Here is a 24,406-nt window from a genome sequence, read left to right as displayed (position 1 = left end):
ATGGCTGCTGTAAGAAATGAGCAGAAACTTAATGGCTTACAAAAACAGAGATTTTTATTCCCCTATGGGTCTGGAGGCTGGAAGTGGAAAATCAGTTTTATTGGGCAGCAGTCAAGTTTCTGGCAGGGCTGTGTTGTTTTCAGAGGCTCCAGAAAAAGATTTGTTTATTGCTTCTTCCAGCTTCTTCTGACCGCTGGCATTCCTTGGCTTGCATCTGCAGTATTTCCAAACCTGGGATGCATGGCGCAGTTTTATTTATTTTGTGCCTATGGAATCACTGAGGTGTTCCTGCCGGCCGTGATGGCCTATGATCGCTTCGTGGCCATCTGTAATCCCCTGCTGTACATGGTCACCATGTCCCAGAATCTCTGTGTGGAGCTGGTTTCTGGCTGCTACCTCTGTGGAACTGTGTGTTCTCTGATTCACTTGTGTTTAGCTCTTGAGATCACATCTTACAGATCAAATATGATGAACCAATTCTTTTGCGATCTGCCCCCTCTCTTATCTCTTGCTTGCTCTGATGTCACTCTGAATGAACTGCTGCTATACATTGTGGCCACGTTCAATGAGCTCATCACCATCGTGATCATCCTCACCTCCTACTTGTTTATTCTCATCACCATCCTGTGGAAGCGCTCTGCGGAGGGGAGGCGCAAAACCTTTTTCCACCTGTGCATCCCACCTCACAGCCATCGTCATCTTATAGGGATCAAGCCTTTTCACTTATTGCCGCCCCAGTTCAGGCAACAGTGGAGATATAGACAAGGTGGCCAAAGTATTCTACACTGTGTTGATCCCTATGCTAAACCCTCTGATCTACAGCTTGAGGAACAAGGACGTGAAGGAGGCTTCCAGAAAAGTGTTGAGCTCCAACATATTTTCCCAGAGAATATTTTCTTGGCAGGACTTGAAGTCTGGTGGAGGGGTGAATGGGTGGTCTGCAGTGTAGGAGTGGAGAGAACAGCCAGGAGGTAGGTCTCTATGAGTGAGCTGTTTGATTGCATTATTGTTTTGTCTCTGCAACTGACAAGGGTAGGACTGAGCATATTTCAAATGTGAAGCTCACCTCTTTACTTTATTCACCTGAAATATTTTAATTGGGTATGGGTAATGGACTGTTAATGCACACACATTTAGATTGCTGTAAAACCTTCATAAACTTAATAAAGAACTCAGGACGATCATACTTTCTAGTCCATTATGGAAACTATGATTCATTTTAAAATTGAATTCCTTTTACTTAACAATGAAGAGCATATCTTTGCCAGGTTTTGCACAGAGTGAGATACCCGTGTATGTTTATATCTTGCTTGTTGTTCATTTCCTGCTTCCCTTATTATGTTTTACTCTTTGTTATCACAATGTCCAGTGTCTTTGCTAATTCGTATATTTTATATCTGAAAAATGGAGACAAATAAAAATAATTTCATGGAAATTTTGGAAATATTAATTACATGTCATGGGAACACAACTTAGGATAATTCATAGCACTTAATTAGTTCTCTGTCTCCGTCCGTCTCTTGTGTTGCTCTGTCTTTCCGTCTCTTTGTCTGTGTGTTTGTGTGTATATATGTATAGTATATAGATAATATATATCATGTTTATATACATTTAATAAGTAGCGGAATGAATGATCTATACAGTACTATAATGAGAAAAGTTCTAGGTGAACTGGGATATGATGGTTAACATAATATTCTGAGTTCTTTTAGATATGGTTTTGCCACATTTAGCAACCAAAATTACAGAACACTATATTTCATGTGAACTCCAGATAAACAATAAATATTTCTTTATTATGAGGATGTCCACACAATATTTTGAACACACTTATAGTAAAAATTTGTTATCTCTCTGAGGTTCAAATTCAACTGGGGTCTTACCTGGATAGCAATTTGAGAAATCCCACCATTTTCCCTTTTTTAAAAGCTCCTTTATCATAAATGTCTTTAGAATATGGAGACATCTTAATTCTCATCCATATTCTTGACACGTAATAGAGAAATGTACGAGTTCTTCTAGGGAGAGGAGAGAAGGGCCTAGAGAAGGGACGTGTCTTTCTCAGCGATTGAGAGTAATTACCAAAATGATCTCTTAACACAGATGTTTCTCTTATTCTCTATGTGTCAGCTTGTCTCGAGAGCATCTCGAGAGCATCTCTGTGTCCCTCAATACATTCTCTGGACTAGTTCTCTTAGTTTCATAGTATGAAGTCTGTCTTTAATGTAGTCAAAAGAATTAGCAAGGAATTGTGAAAACGTGGTCTTTACAAAATAAAAATGCTGAGATGTCAAACTGTAATATGGATCGGAGCCTGGCATAGTGAGATAGGTACATGTTTAGAAATGTAAGAATCTGGGTTCTGGTTGTAGGTTGATTATGTAAAATCTATAAGTCATTAGACAAGTCATGGCATTTACAGCTTTCTCTGTGCTCATCTTAGAGAAGAGCAGTTCAATTTTATAGACATTCTTTACTAAGATGTAAGTCATTAGATACTTTGATATCGGACCTATTTCTTCAAAAAGAGGAATGATGATTAAAGTGCTAGACTCATATTTAAAATATGGACATAAGTAAGAACGTATACTATTTTTTCTTTATGTCACAATATATGCAGATATGTTTTTACAGAAATTAACTCTAATTATAGAAGTTATTTCACATGCTTCCACTTTTCATGAGTAATTATAGGACCAATAACATATTATTTCATTTTTCTAAATGTTTCCTTGCAGAATTTAAGAATTCAATGAGAGTAGAATATCTTACATGAGGATTTGGTTGCATACTACCATCTAAATCACTCAAGTTCATAACTAGTACATTTGTAGGTTTTAAAATGATATTTAAGAACAAGAACAGAATTTCTAAATTTTTGAGAAAGTAACATTAACCATTAAACATTGTATGCAACTTTAGATATTCCTGGATCCTTAACACCTATCGAGATTTAACCTAGATTATTTTGTTTTACCTCTCACTCTACACAGGAGAGAATTAGGCATGCTTCATGCATCAATCATTCTCCATAATATATAATTTGCAGGTCTGATTTTCAGATCCCACCATGAAGAAATATGGTTCTGGAAGGGACAAATGCAACTTCTGGAGCCATATTCACCCTGTTGGGCTTCTCAGATTACCTGGAACCACAGGTTCCCCTCTTCCTGGTGTATCTAGCCATCTACAGCTTCAGTGTGGTAGGAAATCTTGGAATGATTGTGATCATCAAAATTAACCCCAAACTACACACTCCCATGGACTTCGTTCAAAGCCATCTCTCATTTGTGGATTTCTGCTATTCCTCCATCATTGCTCCCAAGATGCTGGTGAACGTACTCGTAGAAGACAGAACTATTTCATTTTAGGTTGTATGGTGCAATTCTTTTTCTTTTGTACCTTTGTGATGACTGAATTAATTCTATTTGCTGTGATGGCCTATGACTGCTTTTTGGCCATTTGCAACCCTCTGCCCTACACAATTGCCATATCCCAAAGACTCTGTGCTCTGCCGGTGGTTGTATCCTATCCGTGGGGAGTACCATGTTCCTTAGTACCTACATGTTCTGCTATCAAACTATCTTTTTGGGGTTTCAATACAATCAATCATTTCTGTTGTGAGTTGTCCTCCCTGATTTGCCTCTCCTGCTCTGATTCTTATGTTTGCCGGTTGCTTCTTTTCACTGTCGCCACCTTTAATGAGGTAAGTACACTGCTCTTCATTCTCACATCTTATTTGTTCATTTTTGTGAGCACCCTTAAGATGCATTCAGCCGGTGGGCACCGCAAAGTCTTTTCCACCTGTGCCTCACACCTAACGGCCATCACCATCTTCCACGGCACATCCTCTTCCTCTATTTTGTGCCCAACTTTAAAAATTCCAGGCACACAAAGAGGCATCTATGTTTTACACAGAGGTGATTCCCATGTTGAATCCTCTGATCTACAGTCTAAGAAATCAAGATGTCAAGGATACAGTCAACAAAGTATTGAAAACCCAATTTTTTTCATAGTGATTCATCTACTGATAAATAGTTACTTCTGTTTTTACGGAACACCTTTCTGATTTTTTAATGCACTATGTATCAAGAGTCATTTAAAAAATCACTTTAGATTTTTCCAAAAAAAACCACACATATTTAGAATGGAAAAATATGAATTTTAGGTCAGCCAGAATATATCTACCTCTGACTACTTCTCTAGTATAAACTAGAGAAGATCGATTGTCCTCACTCAGTCTTTATCTACAAAAAAAATATTATATTTAGATTTAATTCATAAATAATGTGTGAAACCAAAGAAAATATATCTGACATAGTGCATATATTTAGTAAATTCTAGTTCTGTTATCTTTTCTTCCCTGGTAGTTGATAGGTTGTAGGTGCTAAATAAGTAAACATTTTTGTTTAAATTTAGAGAAATAGATGATAGCAAAATATATAATCTTACTCTTATCTTTGGTAACTCTTCTTGCTCCTATAGAGAATGGTTGATATTAGTGTTATTCAATATTTTAAAACTCACATGTCTCTCAATTCACTAAAAATCTATACATCTATGCAATTTATTATTAACTTCAAAAACAATACATCATCAACATAATGGAGATAAAGAAACCTGCAATTTAGTTCATGTCATTCTTATTTTATGTCCCCAATAATCAATTTGAAATATGTAAAACTCCAGATTTTGTATCATTTGTTTTGTTCTTTAATTTCTATTGAAATTCAATTACTTTCCTGAATTGTACACTAGCATATTGCTTTGCAACAAAAATATATATAAATTTTATTTCCTATGTTAATAAAGTTCTATGTAACCTTTGTCTACATTGAATTATCATTGTAATCATCATTACTTTACTCCTATGCAATAATTAAATATAGTACACAAATTGAAAAATTTTCAAAGAGAAACTGCAATATCTTTCAAAATGCATGTCTTAATGATGTTGATAGGGATGAATTTTATATACTTTAATTTCAAATAATAAAACTATCTATGGATAAATGTTTTTATTGCTAGAATGATACAGATTTCAGCACACATATTTGGTCATATAACGAAAAGAAGAATGAGACACAATGTGATATTTTTTTAGCATGACACACATTTAATTCAAAAACCTTAAGAGCCATTTTCATTAATGATTATTTTGATAATTTCCTAAATATCTTTATATCTATTTTATTTGTTGATTTAGATGTATTTGGCAATCTTGTTTTGAAATAGATTTGTTGTGCAGTCATTGGAGAAATTCACTTTCTTAGTTTCCGATAAGTTTATAAAAAAAGTTTAGGTATGAATTTTTAAGTGACAATTTCATAATGCGTTATAATACATATTATGATTTCACTTAGTTGAATGTTCGTTAAATCAATATTTTCACTCCTCTGGCCTAAGGAGGTAGCAAACTAGAATGAGATTGGCTCCTAATATTACAGCACAAAAGGCTAGATATTCTGCAAATTAAAACATTTGTGGAATCTACGGGTAGCTGACATCACTGGGCAATCGACAGAAACAGGCATGGTGTTACCAGTAATAGCATTCCAGTGCTAGTGCAGCGGGAGAATCAAGTGAGAGGTCCTCTTTCTAGGTTACATGTAGAAAGGGCAGATTCAAAGCTTAAGGTGGATTAGACATTGAAAATATCTGGCAAGTCAACCACCATCCTTAATATAAGGTAATGCTAGAGAAACGTGAATTCTGCAGTGCACTAAAGAAGCCATAGTAGCAACAAAGCTCAGTTCAAGTTCCATATTTAATATCAAGCAAAAGGAGTGGATTAATTTCCAGGCAAGATACCATTTCCTTCAGTCTCTACTGTTCAACGAATGATATCCATTCTTAAGCAAAAATTATATGGGTTAAAAAGGTCAAGAGAAGAAGAAGTACAAATTAGTAGTTACAAAACATCCATGGAGATTTAGAGAATAGCACACAGTATATAGTCAATATTATTGTAATGGTTGTGTGTAGAAGAAGAATAATCGTGAGGATCACTTAATAAATTACATAAATGTCTAAGCAAAATAAAAAAAAGGAAAAAAAATTATATGGCATACAAAGAAACAGAAGAAAAATCCACTATAAAAAGATAATGATATAAACAGAACTAGACCCAAATATGAAATAGACATAGAAATAGCAGACAGGAAACCTAAAATTTATATGATTCCTACGGGTTATAGGGATCAAGGTAGACAGCGTGAGGGATTTCAGCAAACTCACGGAACCCGAATGAAATAAAAGTGCTGGAAAAACAATAGAGAAAAGAATGTTTTAGGAGGCAAATGGTAGGTTCAACATAGATGAGAATTAGCAAGAATAAAAAAATAGTAAAATTAAATATAGGCCCAAAGAAAATACCAAAATTATAGAAAGATAAAAAAAAAGACAGTAAATAAAACCAAAGAATATACCTAAGAGCTGGATAAAAATATCAAATAGTAAAAGTAGCTGTCATTTGAAACTCACAAATAAAAGAGAATTAGCTCAGGGTGGAGGAAATACATGTAAATGTATTGACTATAAATATTCCGAAATTAATGAAAGACACAAAATGCAGATCCAAGAAGCTTAGAGAACACATAGTAGAATGAAATCACACACACGCACATGCCCAGAAGGAAAGTAAAAGAGAAAATATTGACTATTTAAGAACCATTATACGGTTGACCTTGAACAGCATAGAGGTTAGGGGCCTGAAACCCATTCAGTCAAAAATTGCATATAACTTTTGACTACCCAAAACTTAACTACAATTGATAACTGCTAATTTCAGGTCCCCCATGGGTACCAAAATCCGCAGATGATCAAGTCCCCTATATAACATGGCATAGATCAATGCAGAGAGTCAGCCCTCCACATCTACTTCCAACTGAGGTTTAAAAACAGTACAGGTATTCATTGAAAAAAAAAAATCTATTTATAAGTTTACCTGTGCAGTTCAAACGCATCTTCAAAGGTCAACTGAATATTGAGCAGGCCCTTCCATCTTCAACACTATTAACATTCTGTATTGAGTAATTTTTGTCGTGGGCCACTAGCCTGTGCATTACATGCTGTTTAGCAATATCCATGGTCTCTACACACTAGATGCCAGGAGTATTACCTGTAGTTGTGATAATCAAAAATATTCCATGCATTGTGCCTTTTTAAATGTCCCCTATGTGTTTGTTTGAGGGGAGGGTGGTGTGTGAATTTAGGTATGAAACCAACTCTACATTAGAACAACTAATGTAAAAAAAAAAAAGGTAAGCACAAGTCTGATAAAGGATTTGTACCCAGAATAAATACAGACAGAACTCTCAAAATTAAACAATACACTTTTAAAGAAGCCGAAGATCAAGGAAGAAAGCACAAGAGAAATTATAAAATATTTTGAACTGAATAAAAAGAAAAACACAATCAAAAACAGTTTAAAAGATTCTTCTAAGGTGCTCAGAGGGAAATTTAGAGATTTAAAAGAATAGGAAAAAAAAAGAAAAAGCTCAAAGCTGGAACCTTAACTTCCACATTTAGAAACTACTAAATAAATGATGAACTCAAAGCAAACAAAAAAATAAAAAACAATAAAAAGTAAGTCTAAAATAAAGACTAGAGTATAACTTAATAATACAGCAATGAAAAACAATACAGCAAATTAATGCATTTGAATTTTGGAAAGATCCATAAAAGACATAATTTGATCTAGAATTTAAGGCATATTTGTGTTATTTCATTACAATGATATGAGCTGTGACCCACATATGTGACACTAGGATGAAATGTTATATGGCGTCACAGAATCAGGAAGGAAGCATGCTTGATTTTAAACAACTCTTTCACAAATTGGGGTATTTAAAAAATGTTCCTGATGATATTCCACAGACAGTTATTATTATCTGTGTTTTCTTCCTTTGTAGTATTAGTTTATTTTAACTTGTTTTTAATTATTAGGGTTTAATGATTGATTTGGAACTTGAGAGACCCATTTCCCTGGGGCTTAAGTTACAGTATAAGTTTCTAATGGTACTGGTCCCAATGTCTTCAGCACATGGGAGGAAACGTCTGTTCTTTAGGTTCGTTAGCTAGAATCAGGCTCTCGTTCTTGAAAAGGAAATGGATATCTTTGCCCAGCAAACAATAATTGAAAAGATATAGCTAATTCATCTCTCTTTTATTAGAGAACATTTTAACCAAAACCATATTTCCGTGTACTTACTGTTTTAAATTCATTGTCTTTAATATTGAGAGACAGTTTTGATAAAATCAAAACAATTTCCTCTGCAACATCAAACTATGATATATATGAAAGAATATAAACAAATGACAGCCCAATCCTCTGTCTCTGTCTCTGTCTCTTTCTCTGTTTCTGTCTCTGTCTCTGTCTCTCTGTCTTTCTCTCTCTACCACTCTCTCTATCTTTCTCCATAATAATTTTGTCGTGGGATCTGGAAATTATGACCATGAAAGTGCTCCTTAATTATCACCCTAATTCTGAGGGTTGGATTTATATGCCTGAGATATGGTGACAGAGAGAATGGAGAGTCAGGACATGAGAATTCTTTCTGCTCAGTAGAGGACGTGAATTTTTTTTAAGATTTGTTTTGGTTTCATCATAAATTGATTTCTTGTTATTAGCCTAGAACTTTAGAAAGATAATTTTCCAAGTTGATTTTCCTGTTTTAACTTCGAAGTGGACAAATAATTCAGGGTTTTGTTTTTTTGTTTTTTCGAGTCAAGTAATGAGTAAACTATGACCTCAGGAAGGTGATTTTTTTTCCACTTCTTTAAAATTGGCTCAATACATGGAGAAAATACCAGCTTACATTTCCAGTCTAAAATCTCATTGCTATATATATTGTGTAACGTCATGCGTATACTTCTCCTCTCTAGGAGACTGGACAGGGAATAAAATTTCTCAACCTCCATATGCTTTTTCTTTAGGAACAGGCCTGAATGGCAAATCTCACTTGTATACAACATGCAATGTAACCACCGCCCCCAAACAACTATCTGAGAAAACCTGAGAAAGTTTTCACTTACCTCATTTTCAATATGGATAAAGGATTTATCTTTCTAGAGTTGTAGCCAAACAAAGTGATAAAATGACATTTCTGTCATCTGTATTTACCCTCTACATTTTACTTAAACATACATATACACACCAGGGGTACTAGGTATTTTTTTAAAAAGTAACCTTCTTCGAAACGTCATTTAAATAACGTGATAACTTTCTACTATAGATACGATATATAGTTAACGATTGTTCTATTTTTGACATTTAATTTTTCCAATTGTAAATATGGTAAACAATGTAGCTTTAGATATAGTTTTCACAATTTGTAAATGTAATTCAACATTTCTTATAACAGCTTCCTAAGAATAAAATCTCTCATGAAAAGTATCAGATAGCTTTTATTGTTATCAGCGTTAAGACTTTGGCTATATGTTGCCTAATTGCTCTCCAAAAAGGTTTATACAAGATTTATATCTTTCTGAGTCATTATTGATATTGGTCACTATCATTATAACTAATTAAGTCACTTTGTTAATTTGATGAGTGAAAGTATGATAAACTTGAGAATATATTTTAAATATCTTTTTTTTTTATTCTACCTAATTCCAAATTGAAGGAGTCCTTATGAGCCATCAATTTCAAAGAAATTTCTCACACTCCCTAACAAGGGAATTTGTACATGACTTCACATGTTGCACATTTATGCTATCAATGGAACTAAAAATAAATTAGTGTATTTGGTATAGTATCACAATCGTTGTTATTCTATTTGGACGGAACTTATTACACTTTTCAGGGAACAGGAGATGATCTCATATTGTTTTACATTATACAGTTGAATCTATTCCAAAGTCCATCAAAACACCTCATTCGATTCATCAATTTATTGTGGTAGATAACAGTTGGGAATCACAGATTTCCTTTGACTTAGATTAACTTTGATCGGTGGAATCTGCTGAGACATTGAACATCTTGAATCATTTGACAATTATATTTAAATTACATACACCGTTTGATATCAATGTTATATTTTTCTTAAGTTTATGTAAAGGTGTGTTTTCTTTCTTATTCTCATTTCAGAAGAAACACGGAACTTATCATTTGGTTTGCAACCCGACACTTGGTGGAAATGGGGGAGGAGAATTGTACCATTGTGATGGAGTTTATTCTTGTTGGATTATCAGATGTCCCTGAGCTGAGAGTCTTTCTCTCCCTGCTGTTTCTTCTGATCTACAGAGTCACAGTTTTAGCCAATCTAGGCATGGTTGCACTGATTCAGGTCAGCTCTTGTCTCCACACTCCCATGTACTTTTTCCTCAGCCACCTGTCCTTTGTGGATTTTTGCTATTCCACGACCATTGTGCCAAAGATGCTGTTCAATATCTTCAACAAGGATAAAACCATCTCCTTCCTTGCATGCATGCTGCACTTCTACTTGTTTTGGACATGTGCCATCACTGATGTCTTCCTGCTGGCCGTGATGGCTTACGATCGCTTCTTGGCCATCAGTAGCCCACTGCTGTACTTGGTCACCAGGTCCAGAAACTGCGGGTGGTGTTGGTGTCGAGCTGCTACCTCTGTGGAATTGTGTGTTCTCTTACTCACTTTTGCTTAGCGCTTGAGATCACATCCTATAAGTCAAATGTGATAAACCACTTCTTTTGTGATCCGCCTCCGGTCTTTAATCTTGCCTGCTCTGATGTCACTCTAAATGAACGCATGGTGTTCATTGTGGCTAGTTTCAATGAGATCATCACCATAGTGATGAGTCTCACCTCCTACTTGTTTATTCTCATCACCATCCTGAGGATGCGCTCTGCAGAGGGGAGGCGCAAAGCCTTCTCCACCTGTGCCTCCCACCTCACAGTCATCATCATCTTACAAGGAACAGTCCTTTCCACTTATTGTCACCCCAGTTCAGGCAACAGCTTGGATACAGACAAGGTGGTTTCAGTGTTTTACACTGTGGTGATCCTCATACTGAACCCCCTGATCTACAGCTTGAAGAACAAGGATATGAAAGAAGCTCTCAAAAAAGTCTTAGGAGCCAAATTACATTTTGAGAAGGTCCTTTCTTAGCTAGAATCAGGATTTCATCGGAGAGCCTTAAAGAGGAGTTTGGGGGGGTGGATATGAAAGAAAACTGAAAAATAGAGAAGAATTTTACATATTAGAGAATGATACATGCTTTTTTGGTTTTCATATTTCTGTCTTAAGTCATATCTTATTCTTTTTATTGGCTGTTTCAGACATTTATGCCACCATGCTGCTGTTCTCCAGTCTCTAATTGCTTGGAATAAATTTTGAGAGTGGTGTTGTTAGATTCAATTTCCTGGTTTGAGATAACATCAACATATTTCCAACAAAGTGCACATAGAAATACATGTCTTTTCCATCATTGTTAATGAAAAAATACATTCTTATTAAACTGATTTCATTTTTATTTACATGGGGTGAAGATACATTCATCTCATAGTCTGTGTTTTCTCATGAAAATTTGGAGTAATTTCCTACATGTTTATGTATATTTGGGGGTTTACTTTTTAGTTGGTTATGATTCTTGTCTTTTGCATTACCTTTTCTATTGCAAGATTATAATTTTAGAACTTTTAAAACCTACTCTTCTGCAAAACTGAGATATCATCCAATTTCATAATAAAATTTTCATAAAAAATACATGATGTAACTAAGTTCTTAGCACAATATGTGGTATAACTGATTAACAAGTTATCTGATGTTATTGCTATTTTTACTTTTCCCTTTTATTTGTTATTCTACCTTAATTCTCGATTAACACGATGATCATGTATTTGATAGCATACCTTTTAAAATTGTTGTGTTCTTGTTAATTTTTTATTTTCTCTACCTAAAATTATTTTAAGCATTCAGTATAATTTCTAAATGTATTATATTCTAAACTTAATGTATTAGTTTTCTATGGCTTACTAAAAAATTACTGCAAATGTGGTGGCTTAAAACACTAGACCTATATTCTCTTACAGTTCTGGCATCATAAATTTAAAATCAATATCGTTGGGCCAAAATCAAGGTGTCACGAAGATCACAATCTTTCAGGGTTGTCTAAGGGACAATTCTTTCTTTATCTCTTTCAGCTTCTGTTTGCTGCAGACATTCCTGGACTGATGGTCATATTACTTCACTCTTCAAGCCTAGCATCTTCAAAATTTTCTCTGCTCAATTTTTATTACATTTTCTCATGCATACATGTGTATGTGTATATGCGTGTGTGTGTATATGAAATAACTCTTTGCCTCTCTGTTCTAAATGCCTGTGATACCATTTAGAGTACACCCAGATAGATAGTCCTAGATAATCTCATCTCTCTATCCTCAACCTTATTGCATCTCCAAATGACCCTTTCCCAAATAAGGTGGCACTTACAGTTTCCGGGAATTAGAACCTGATATGTGTGAAGGTCCTTTTTCAAACCTCACACACCCATCTGATAGAGGATAAATCATAATTGACTTTTCCTATCTTCCTACAATGTTAATACTTTGTTTGACTTCAATGTAACAAAACTGCAAGGACCTGGCCCATAAAATTCACTCTTATTAATGTTTCATAAAAAGAAAACCTTTGAGTCCAAAGATCTGTTAGAAATATTCCAAATGAAATAGAGAAAGTTTTTTACCCTTCATCCTCTAATTAGGACAATGTTTCTCAGCCTCAGTACATGTGACATATTGGGACAGATCATTCTGTGCTCTGGGTGTCTGTCCTGTGCATTACAGGGTGTTTAACAGCCTCCCTGGCCTCTACCCATTACATGCTAGAACCACCCTTCCCCACATTTGTGACAAGAAAAATGTCTCAGGTATTGTCAAATCTCCCCTAGAGAGCAAAATCTTGAGCTGGGAGTCGCTAAACTAGAGTATTTCAATGTACTAGAGCTCTAGTCTACTCAGAGAAACCTTCAATATTGAACTTCCCTGTGTTTAAGAAGCCTTTATAACTACCCAGGCACTCACATTTTATCCAGTTACTAATTTATCTCTCTCCAGAATCTATAATGTTCCAGAGATCTTTGATTTTAGGGTTTCAGAGACACCGAGTTACTCTTACTTTAGCATGGATAACTATTGGTCTCATATCCTACTAAGATACAGGTATACTTTTTATATCTAAAGGCTGATTGTTTTATTAGCACAAAGGAAGTCTGCATTATACTCAGCTTCACAAAAACATGGAATGTCAGATTTCTATTTTCTTTCCAATGTTACTTTGTAAGTAACAAACCCGGTTGGCTGAGAATAATCAAGGGACACTGAGTGCTCCTCAGACAGGTCTGAAAAGAAATACAAGTTTCTTTTGTATTTCTTTAAGTGGTTTTATTTACATATATAACTTGGTTACTCTCTTACTTGCAAACTGTAGGGGTTGATATGTATTTCTCCTTCCTTTACTTATTGCTTTTCAATTACTTGGTGGGTACCCAGTTTCTCCTATTTTTAGTGGGTCTCTACTTTTGTACAAATGGGATTTGGTGAAGTGTTCATGGCCAGTCACCAGAAAACCAATGATTGGATTCTGAGTGGATGCGCGTGAACTAGTGAATTAATGATGGGATTTTGCTGGGATTATTAGGAAAGAAGGATTTCTTTCTGCTGAGATTAATCCTCTGGGTAGATAGAAGCTCAAAAATGCTGATATTCCTCTTTGCCAAGACATATTGAATCCATCCCCACCGCAATTTTATATTCACTAGGTAACAAACTCTCTCTAAATCTTATTGTCACGTTTCCAGTCATGAGATACGCTTTCCAATCTACATTGCTTGTGTTATTTCTTCTACTGTCTCTCATTCACTCTTTGGCATTTGCCAAAATTCTTTATGTTCAGTTGAAATTATCCTCATTTTCTGTTTTGTACCTAAAATACTGCTTGGCACAAGCTATTTATGGAGTAAAAGTATGTATTGAATTATGACTCTGATCTATTCTGGCCTTGGATGACCAGAACTTCACTTCAACATGATGCACATATATCACATCTCAGAGTCATTAACTTTATTTGTAATTGGTTTTCCATCGCCATGTTGACTCCAAGATCTCTAATTCTCAACAGTTAGATAGACGCAGTTTTGTTTCTTTCCAGTTTATTCCATCATTTTACCACATACAATACTCTATTAGTTGTTTCATAAGTTGCTTTTGAGCAGATGAAGTCAAATTAGATAGTAAATTTCATAATCTAATGTTCTATACAATAATAGACTCTTTTGAGAGCCAAATATGTATTTTTCTTGAGACATTCTCAAGATGTAGAAACACACATTATGTCATTTCATTTTGTGCGTAATCAACTTCTCAGTAGAACTGTTTAATTGCCCATTTAAATTTTCCCACTGGGATTTGCATATAAGTGTGTGTGTTCCTGGGATTTGATGTGAGATCAAGAAGCTAATCTCAAAGCCTCAAAGCAAAATATAAAAGGCCTTGCATTACCTTAGGGCACCATAGCTTTCCTACAGGAGGCACAACTTTTTCTATAGGCTTAAGAGGGGTACGCAAATGGATTATGAAAAATGTTGCAATGGGTCAATTAAAAAGTTTTTAAGTCTCAAAATTAATTTTTCTACTGAAAAATGAACTAATGCTGACAACGGTGTAGTAAGGTGAATGAAAAGAGTGATCTGGTAAGTATTAGCTTAATTTTACCATATTAAAGCTCAATTTTAAAAGTTTATCTTCTTAAACTGATTTATTTTAAACATCAGAAACTGATGTTTGGGGGAAAATATACTTAGAAAAACACAGGTTTTAAATCCTCAAGTTATCTCCACCAAAACAACAGCAATAACAAAAAATGTTCATTTCACACACAATATTCTTAAAATAACCCTCAGCATTACCGGAGGGGATTTTAAGAAGAAAGGAGATGTCAAAGCTATCACACGAAATGGGAGAAATAAGATTTATTACACATTGAAAAATCTTTGATTTGACAACTAGGATTTAGTTTGGGATGTGGAGTAAAAGGGTTTTAGGTTGTTGGAACAAAATTGTTAGTTAAGTAAGCTGAAGTGAGAAAGTAGAAACCTGTGTAGATGCCTGTAAGAAAACATTGCACTGAAACGAAGGGCAATAAACGGAGGTAGATACAGGGCTATATTCATCAAGATGAAATTGACTTAAACATTGCTATGTGCTGACAGTTTCTGAGGTAAAGATTATTAATAATAACAGTAATAGTAAAGATTAATAGTAATAATTAATACGTATCTTAATTGATGTAAATAGTTAGAGTTGGGTGTACCGTGGACAGGATTAGCTTCATAGGAGAAGCATGTTTTTCTTGGAAAAGGAAAAAAAGGAGAGAGGGAATCGTCAATGAATTCAAATGAGTATACAATGACTCAGTGAGAAAGTTGAGGGTATACTTATTTGCTATTTTACATTTTCCTCCACAAAATAGAAATCATTTTCTGTTAGTGAGACGAAGGCTGTGGAATGAGACCTAAAAAGAATTATGAAGGTTTGCAATAGCTATTAAATGATGGAAATAGCTGTGTATAACATGAAATGTTAAAGAACAATTATATATATATATATATAAATATATATATATATCAGGTAGACATGCATATATATAACAATATAGTGACATTAATATAAATGTAAAATAAACATGTGCCAATGATTTTACTTAATTCATTAATTAATTAAGTAGTTTTCATTGGCACAAAATAATTCAAAGTCTAAATAGGCAATTCACAAATAAATAGAGAAATAGATACAAAACTGGCTTTGTCATGATGTGGAGGAAAAGCGATTGTCTCTATATGGGAAAAAATGTGAACGGCTATAGACACATGTCACTTAAATTGCTATCAGTTATCTACACTTTTACGGATTTGTTAGGGCAAAGACAAGAAAAGGCAGAGGTAAATCAGAGACGTGGATAGATGAGCCTTAGTCTACATTCTTTACTATTTTTCACTACTAGGACATGGAAACGTTCCTGGTTATCATTATCATATTGCCTGGGTTGAATTGAATACATTTGTAAGCTTAAGGATTTCTCTAATTGTATTCTATAGCTTGGATTCCAGATAAAATAACATAGTTGTCTGGATTGACTCAGAATTGCCACCTTTCCAGCTTGTGAACATAAAAGTCACAAGATGGTGAGGATATGGAGGGTGGAGAAGGAAATTCATTTAACACATAATGTGATAAGAAAGGAACTATTGTTCTTGTGTAATAAATGATAAAACTGAAACTCAGTGATTAATTGGCCTGGCAAGGTTTCACAACTGCTGTGTGACAAAGCTAGGACTCGGTCACTTTTATAACTACTTCTGAATCTTCTTTCTATTTTTCAGTGGATATCAAAGAATTCTAAGGAGTTCTTTTGTTCCTCAGAGGCGAAGGCACATCTCAAGGTGAGAAATATAGAACTTCTGTTCCTCTGCCCATACAAGGCTTCACTTGGAACAGCAGTGCTTTATCTGTTGTAGAAATATAAACAACACAAATGGGAAGAGAGGCTATTTATTCAGAGTTTGCTATATGACACTTTGGTTAACTATTACTTGATATTGGTGAATGATGAAAGAATTGAAGAAAGGCTGAAGCCCACATTTAGGGTCCAACTACTGATTTGATGGTGTAATTGTTTAATGTGGACTACAACAGCTTTAAGAAATAGGTGATAATTTATCAATTTAGCTAAAAATTAAAAATCTATATACTTCCTACATTAACTGCAGACATGCCTAAGAGTTAAGATGCTCAAGTAGATTTAGAATTACTTTTCTATTTCTTTTGTTCATTTTCTTTTTTTTTTTGGTTTATGTTGAAGTTATCATTAATATTGCCATTATTACTCTGTCACAATTGCAGAAGTCCAGGAGTACTTCAGAGAATGGTGTTGGAGAACAGCACTGTGAAAAACGAATTCTTTCTCTTGGGATTTAGCGACCATCCAGAACTCCAGAGTGTTCTTTTTGCTGTATTTTTTTCCATCTACTCTGTTACCCTGATGGGGAACCTTGGGATGATATTGTTAATCACAACCAGCCCCCATTTGCATTTCTTGATTGGAAAAGTCAGTTTAATATGATGTTGCCCAAATCTGTGAGTAATGAGGCCTCAACCACAGAATAAAGCATGATGCCATGAGCAATACCAGTTTTTTTCTGTCAGCACTAGGAGTTTAGTCCCTGATAGGGAGTTAATTGGCTAAGGTTACAGAACTGACAAGTAAAAGATATATACAGATGGGAACTCAGGTCAGAGTCACTTCAAAGTCCATCTTTTATCTTAAACCTTTTTCATCATGATCATTTTCTTAAAATGAAGATATAAAAAATCCTGGTATCCTAATCAGATATGAAATCAATTAAATCAAAGTCTTTAGAAAATGTTTAAGAGATAATGAAATATTTTTATTTGTTTAAAACTCTCTTCAAATAGTAATACAATACTAGGAACCTGCTGAAAATTACATTTTTAATGTGTTGTTTGATTCTTAGGATGTTTTGAAGTACACAAGAGTTCATTTTATGCACAACAGGAATCTATAAAGTTAGGAAAGAGGATTTAAAAAAAAAACCTTGTATAACCCATCACTCTGTCCTCTTGAACCTAGAAGAGTTCCTCTGTGCTCTTTCCTTGACAACAACCTAAAATAAAATGAATGCTCTAGTGAACCTGAAATTGTGTTATGCTCTTCATAAGTGGATAAATTCTTAATTGATTAGAGTGCCAACAACATATGCACTTCATTTGGTTTTTGGAATAAGTTATAGGTTTATCTAGTATCCATCTATAGAGCAATGGCTACTATTAAAATTTTGTTTACGATACAGTGCATTTATTTCACAGATACCTGGAGAGCCAATATAGAACATTACAAATGTAATACTAATGTAAATACTATTTGGTCTTTTTTTTTTTTCTATTGAAAACATTATTAAGGTAATAAATCTTCCTTCTAACTTAAACTATATTAGTTCGATATTTCAGCTTTAAATTCATTTAACTTTTAACTAGTAGAATGCTATGATTACACGAAGTGAAATGAAGTCCTCTATTCCATTGGCCTTTGCAAATGTTCCAGATTCTGTATCCCAAAATTCCATTTATGCAGTTTCTTTACAATTGTCTAGAGCACTATATTTGTTCTCCAGAGTGAAGACCAGAAAGGAAATCCACAGACTAATGTGCACTGTGAGGTGCAGTACAAATCTAGAACTTTTTATCTTGGGTCGACTGCTGATATAAATGGGCCATCATGTTAGTGAATATTGGATCTAAGAAGATTTTCAGATCAAATGATTATTTTCCCTTAATTTTATCACAGCCAAAGCCAAATGGCAAGAAGTACAGATAGATATATCATCTAAGATAAACATTCTAGAAGAAAGTTAAAAAGATAATACCTTTTCTTATCATATTTCAGGTTACATTCATTAATTTATTAAATATAGTTTTAAATGGCACCCTGGAGCTAGGCAATTGTAAATAGCAAAGCAGAAAGGATAGTGAACAAGACAGAAAAGGAATGTGCCTTCATGAAACTTTGAGTTAGGGCAGGAGATTTTCAATATATTTCTATTTATTGATTTATTGCTTACATGCTTCTAAGTAGGGTGATATTGGTACACAGAAAGGAGACAAATAACCTAATTTAACCCACTAACACTCCGAGCAAGTTTATTAACCTCATTATATGTATACATATTTAAAGGAACCTTAAAGAGGGAACTTTGAATTGATAAGGGGTGGGCGCCAGGGAGGTCGTGGTTGCTATTTCTTTGATATCTCACTGGGCCTTACTCATGAACAGAGAAGGTCGGCATAAAAAGATCCTCTCTACAAATCAGCAGAGAGAAAATATTATTATTTTCGCTTAGTTTGGAGAGAAAACTAAGACCAATAGTTACTCCTTCTTGCACTCAGTTTAGGCGCAAAGGCGAAATATCCAGAAGTTTGTATGGGGATGCTACAAGAAGCTTTGTCAAAGTACCTGAATGTGAGCTCTCAGAATCTATCAATACACACTTTGGGGTAAAAACACAGTTTCACCCAGAACATAATTTAGTGCTAATTGAATTTTTCAGGGCACCCTTCACATCTTTATTCCTTAAGCTGTAAATCAGTGGGTTTAACATGGGGATGGCAACTGTGTAGAAAACAGAGGCTATTTTGTCCGTGTCCATGGAGTAACTGGAGCTGGGTCGGAAATACATGAACAAGAGTGTCCCATAAAATATAGCCACAGCGGTTAAGTGAGAGGCACAGGTAGAGAAGGCCTTGTGTCTCCCCTCTGCTGATTTCATTCTCAGGATGGTAGTTATAATGTAGCTGTAGGAGAGGAGCACAGTGACAATACTGAACCCCAGAACACAGCTATTGTAAGTGAACATCATTATCTCATTGACAGATGTATCTGAAGACGAGAGGGCTAGTAAGGGTGGGAAGTCACAGAAAAAGTGATTGATGATATTAGAATTGCAAAATGACAATCGGAATGTGCAAGAGGTTTGGATTGCTGAATCTACCAAACCTTGGATGTACACAATGGCCACCAGCTGTGTGCAGACACTCCTGGACATGGTAATTGTATAAAGAAGTGGATTGCAAATGGCTACATAACGGTCATATGCCATGACAGACAACATGACACATTCCACATCTGCAAAGACACCAAAAGAATACATCTGCATTGCACAGAAATTATATGAAATTCTCTTTTGCTCAGATAAGAAATCGACTAGCATCTTGGGAGAGACCGTGGAGGAGTAGCAGACATCGCAGAAAGACAGATTGCTCAGGAAATAGTACATGGGCATGTGGAGTCTGAGGTCTGTGCTGATCAGAAGGATCATCCCCATGTTGGCAATCACAGTGATGCCATAAACCAGCAGAAAGAGCACAAAGAGCCCCAGCTGCACGTCCCGTCTGCCAGAGAGTCCTACGAATATGAAGTCAGTAAACACGGTGCAGTTCTCAACAGCCATCACTGAGTTCTGGAAGCCCCTGGTTGTGAAAGAAACGGAAGTGGCGGGTTAACACCGTCTTACTTTCTTAATAGTTAAACTACTGGTTCTTTCCCTTTCTCAGTAATTAGAAAAAGAGATAAACAACACTGTCTTTTAAAAAAATTTAAATTGACTTCCCTGGAAATATATCTAATTTAACAAATATATCAATAAGTTGATAAAATGATAATGATAATAATACTGCCAAAAATTGTATAGTATTGTATAGAGTTACAACACACTTCCATCGGAATTAAATTATGCTATTTCCATATCTAGATTACGTTATTACCAAATATGATAATTTTTGCTACTTTTATCTTATAGATAAAGACATTGATGTCCTCAAGAGTTGAGAAAGTACTTCTTATGATTAGTTCTTCCAGATAACAACGTCTTCAGATAAAATAGTTCTTCCCGTTTTTTTAAAATTTAGTAGAAATATTGTCATATCCTGTAACAGAGAAGCATAGTTAAGTGAGAAGTTCAGATAATATATTCTCTTGTTTTCTCTCATTATTCAAAATTATGGAGCAGGCAAAACTATGGCAGCTTCATGGATATATCTTTGATATAGCTTCATGGTATACCAATGTATACCATGGATGTATATTGCTGTTTCCCATTATCCCCTCATCCTATCCAGCCTCAAGAAATAAGGGATGGAGACATTCTGTGATTCTGGACCCACCGAAGCAGGGAGGGTGATGTTTGCTGCAGAATAGGGTGCAAGGGTCTTCATGAGCGATATGCCAGTGCGCGCAGTCAAGAATATGCCAGGGTCAACCACGCTTCCTTTGACAGCTGCTGTTACTTGGAGGAGATTCTAAATAACATCTGGGACCTAATCAGCCCAGGGATACTAGTAGCAGAGGTGGCAGAGGGACAGGAAAGGGACTACAGTTTAGAGAGTGAGTCCCTCCATCCTAATCTGCCAGGATCCATATGATCTATTCACCAACAAATCAGATGTGTAAGACAAATTATGAAAATCCCCATGTTTAAGCCCCATAAACTCAGAGTGATTCCTGTCTGAACTGTGCTTCCTCCCAATTCCCTAGAATTTTTAATAATTGTTTTATTCATTTATTTCTTTAGTCTTTATTTCCCTTGAATAACTCTGAACTCTGCCTCCCTTAGCTTTAAAACTATTAGTCTTTGAGAGGCCAGTTGAATTATGTCCCATAGTTTTATTTTACCCAAACTAATTACGTTGTATATAATATCATACATCACCTCCTCTATTCTGTGAGAATATAAGAAAATTGAAGGTAAAGATAGATGAAATAAAGATAAAGAACATCTGAATATTGATTTAGTGATCAATATGCAGGTCACCAAGCCCTTGGCGTAAACTCATTATGATGTCAGTCTCAGAAACACATCTTCTAAAAAAAATACCTTCCTTAAAAATGTAAAGAGTTTAAAGAATGTATGAAAGTACAAGTAAGAGATTAAAAACACATGAACAAAAAATGGTTAGCCGCCTTCACCATCCATGCTTGTCTTCTCTTGTATTCTTGTCATTTATTTATATATGTATTCTAGATAAATAGATTGATAAAAGTAATTAAAAATTTGTATAATATTTTATACATACCTCTTGTTTTATAACATTTTTTCAGTCGAAAAAGGATAAAAGAACTAAACAATCTAAAATGAAATTATTAGAACAGCAAAAAATATTAGTACCTGTGCATGCCTCCTGACCTTTTTTTGCAGGCAGCTCTACCTGCAGGAGGGGGCAGCACTTCACTGTCTCCTGAATGACCTGCATTATACAAACACCCTGTGTCTGGTCCCTGGGTATGGAACACTGGAATTTCAGGAATAAATGATAGATATAATAATGTGGTTCATCATCTGATATTTCATACATATAAGGTAATTTAAAAAGGAATACAGACCTTTAAAAATTATTTTTCTCTTGCCCCCTCTACTGTCTAATATTTTATTTACTTAAAAGACTAAAACGACTCCAATCAATAGGTATTTTCTATTTTCAGCTCGCCAACCCTTACACCATCTGTTACAAAACAAATACACACCCACTAAGGCTGATATATTTGCACAGACTCACATACACAAACATTATTGTAATAAACATATTCACAAAATAAAGATTTCTGAAAAAAAAACAACAAAAATAATCAAAATCACACTGTCTATGGATAAAAATATTTTGCTGTCTATATCATTGAATTTTTAATTGTTAAACACAAATGGTGTCAAAATTAACATACTAGATGTGTGTGTATGTATTATGAATACAGGTAATATTTATTTCTATTGATGTACTCTAATTTATTCAATCTATCTGCTGTTAATGGCTATTTGGTATGTATAAAATATTTTCATATGATAAAAATGTTAGTACAATTACACATACTTAGTTTATCATGTCCATGTGTTTCTTTAAAACACATTATATAAATGGTGTTTAAGAGCAAAGAAATTGACCTAAAAGAAAGGCAATTTTGGCTTTTTTTACAGTAGTCAGATGTTTAAATTCTCTAATTATCTACACATATTATGATATATTTCATATATTTCCCATGTTCTGACTTGTCTCTAACAACCTCATGACATGAAACAGAACTGGAAAACCAAAGGTAATAATTTAACTCCTAGAGTCTCTTAGATATTTTCATTGTGTTCATAGAAATTGCTCACAATTCATTCCTGAATACAGTACAATGAAACAAATTTGTCTCAAAAGATAATGGTCTTAAATAGTCTCATAGAATGTGAAAGTGTGTATATGTTAAAGTGACATTTGAAATTTCACAAAATTAATGACCCATAGACCCCTAGATTTCTGAGAGAACTGAGAGCACCCAAGTCCTGCTTCATAGCCGAGGCAGGATCCTAACACTGATCGAGGGCAAAGGCAGCAAACGGGAAAGGTTGCCACATTGGGAGAGCATATGCTTTGTTTATATTAGCTGAGTAATTGAATATAATTAATGTTGGTGTGAAAAGAGTGATGGAGAGGGAAGCTGCATCGCACGGTACCAGGAATCAGATGGAAAATGAAAAAATTGGTGTGCCTTGCTGTTATGCAGACTGGCAGCTTAGGGGATAATCTCTGAATTGCTCATTTATTGAACAATATTTAATCATGTGAATCAATCATTGCACTACAATTACAAACATAGGTTGGTTGTGTTCTTTAATACTTAATGTTGACTGAAATTCCAAGAAAATGTGTAATAATCATGTGCACTAGCTCTATATCTTGAGTCTTATTTGAGTTAATTTAATTGCCAGAGATTTGTAAAGACAAAATTTGTGTAACCAACAAGGAATATGATATGTGTAAGGCATATAGCAGTTTATGCATTACAGTGTATCGGGAAGTTTAAAAGTTCTTCTGAATCCTCACCTGTAGTAAACAGAAATATGGGTTTGCTGCTATTTTTGCTTAGTTGTTTTCCTTATGTGACATTATGAAGTGTCTTCTAGTTGCTAAACATAGAATCATCTCAGGCAAAATTCAATATAATTAATATATTTTTAATTTACAGAAAAGTGATTTTACTGACCAGTTTTAATGGCTTTTCATAATGTATTGCTCTTGTTTAGTGTGTTGATTGCAATACTAAGACACCAAATGTACTCCCGTGGGAGAGATTGTTAAGTCAAATCTCAAATCATCTGAGAAATTGTTAGTAATTTTCCACCAATTAAACTCAAAAAAATGCTATAGTCGTGGCATCTAAGACCTCTACTGCCTTCCTCTGCTTCTCCGGTTCATGTTCGGAGGAGGAGGAGGCATCCTTGCCACCTTCTAATTCCTCTCCATACTAATTTTCCCCTCAGGTGCTCCCTGTCCCCAGAGATGCCGATTTCCTGAGGCCACACTTCCTTAGGCAGGATCCCGACTTCAGTTCTATAACATGGAATCCCTTTCAAGCCATACAGTCTAACTGGAGCATGGGTAGCAATATATTGCTGAAAACTAGGTAATCTAAATTCTTCTTCCAAGGGTTTGCATTTTAACAGAATGGCTTTCATTAATTATGGGTTGAAAAAGAATTCTTCAGGTAGAATTTAAGACATAAGAGACAAACGAGTGAGAAAAATTTTGTATGTTCACGGCTTTCCTGATATTATTGCTGCCCCTGAACATAATACTAAGTAAACAACTGTCTACTCAGAAACTCCTTCTTCCAAACAGTGGTCACCTGGCCCTGAAGCCTGGACCATTATCATCCAAATTCAGGGCCATGCTAATACTATTAGGGAAAACCAGGTTTAGTAAGTCTCCCTGCTGCAGGAAACAAGAAAAGTAGGGACTGTGGGTTGCTAAAAATATCTGTTCTATAAGCATGGTGGAATTTTAGTAAAATAAAGGCTAATCATTTAAGTAAATATTCTATGAA

At 34.8% G+C, this 24,406-nt stretch overlaps 1 protein-coding gene and 3 pseudogenes across 1 annotated transcript; 3 read left to right on the top strand and 1 right to left on the bottom strand.

Annotated features, from left to right (window-relative positions):
• Window positions 1-949, top strand: LOC120613079 (olfactory receptor 5L2-like; annotated as a pseudogene).
• Window positions 950-3,080: 2,131 nt separating this feature from the next.
• Window positions 3,081-4,016, top strand: LOC120613092 (olfactory receptor 5D16-like; annotated as a pseudogene).
• Window positions 4,017-10,104: 6,088 nt separating this feature from the next.
• On the top strand, window positions 10,105-11,089 carry LOC120613077 (olfactory receptor 5L1-like; annotated as a pseudogene).
• Window positions 11,090-19,061: 7,972 nt separating this feature from the next.
• Window positions 19,062-20,000, bottom strand: LOC120613076 (olfactory receptor 5W2-like). Its single transcript, XM_039875709.1, has one exon. The coding sequence runs from the start codon at window positions 19,998-20,000 to the stop codon at window positions 19,062-19,064; it is 939 nt and encodes a 312-aa protein (XP_039731643.1).
• Window positions 20,001-24,406: the final 4,406 nt, after the last annotated feature.

Source organism: Pteropus medius, unplaced genomic scaffold (genome assembly GCF_902729225.1).
Source record: "Pteropus medius unplaced genomic scaffold, Ma_sr-lr_union100, whole genome shotgun sequence".
Taxonomy (NCBI): Eukaryota; Metazoa; Chordata; class Mammalia; order Chiroptera; family Pteropodidae; genus Pteropus; species Pteropus medius.
The sequence above is the reverse complement of the archived record's forward strand: the minus strand, read 5'-3'. Positions and strand labels throughout refer to the sequence as shown.

Coding starts and splice junctions, on each gene's coding strand:
- LOC120613076 (XM_039875709.1), bottom strand. CDS start 20,000: ATGGCTGTTGAGAACTGCACCGTGTTTACTGACTTCATATTCGTAGGA.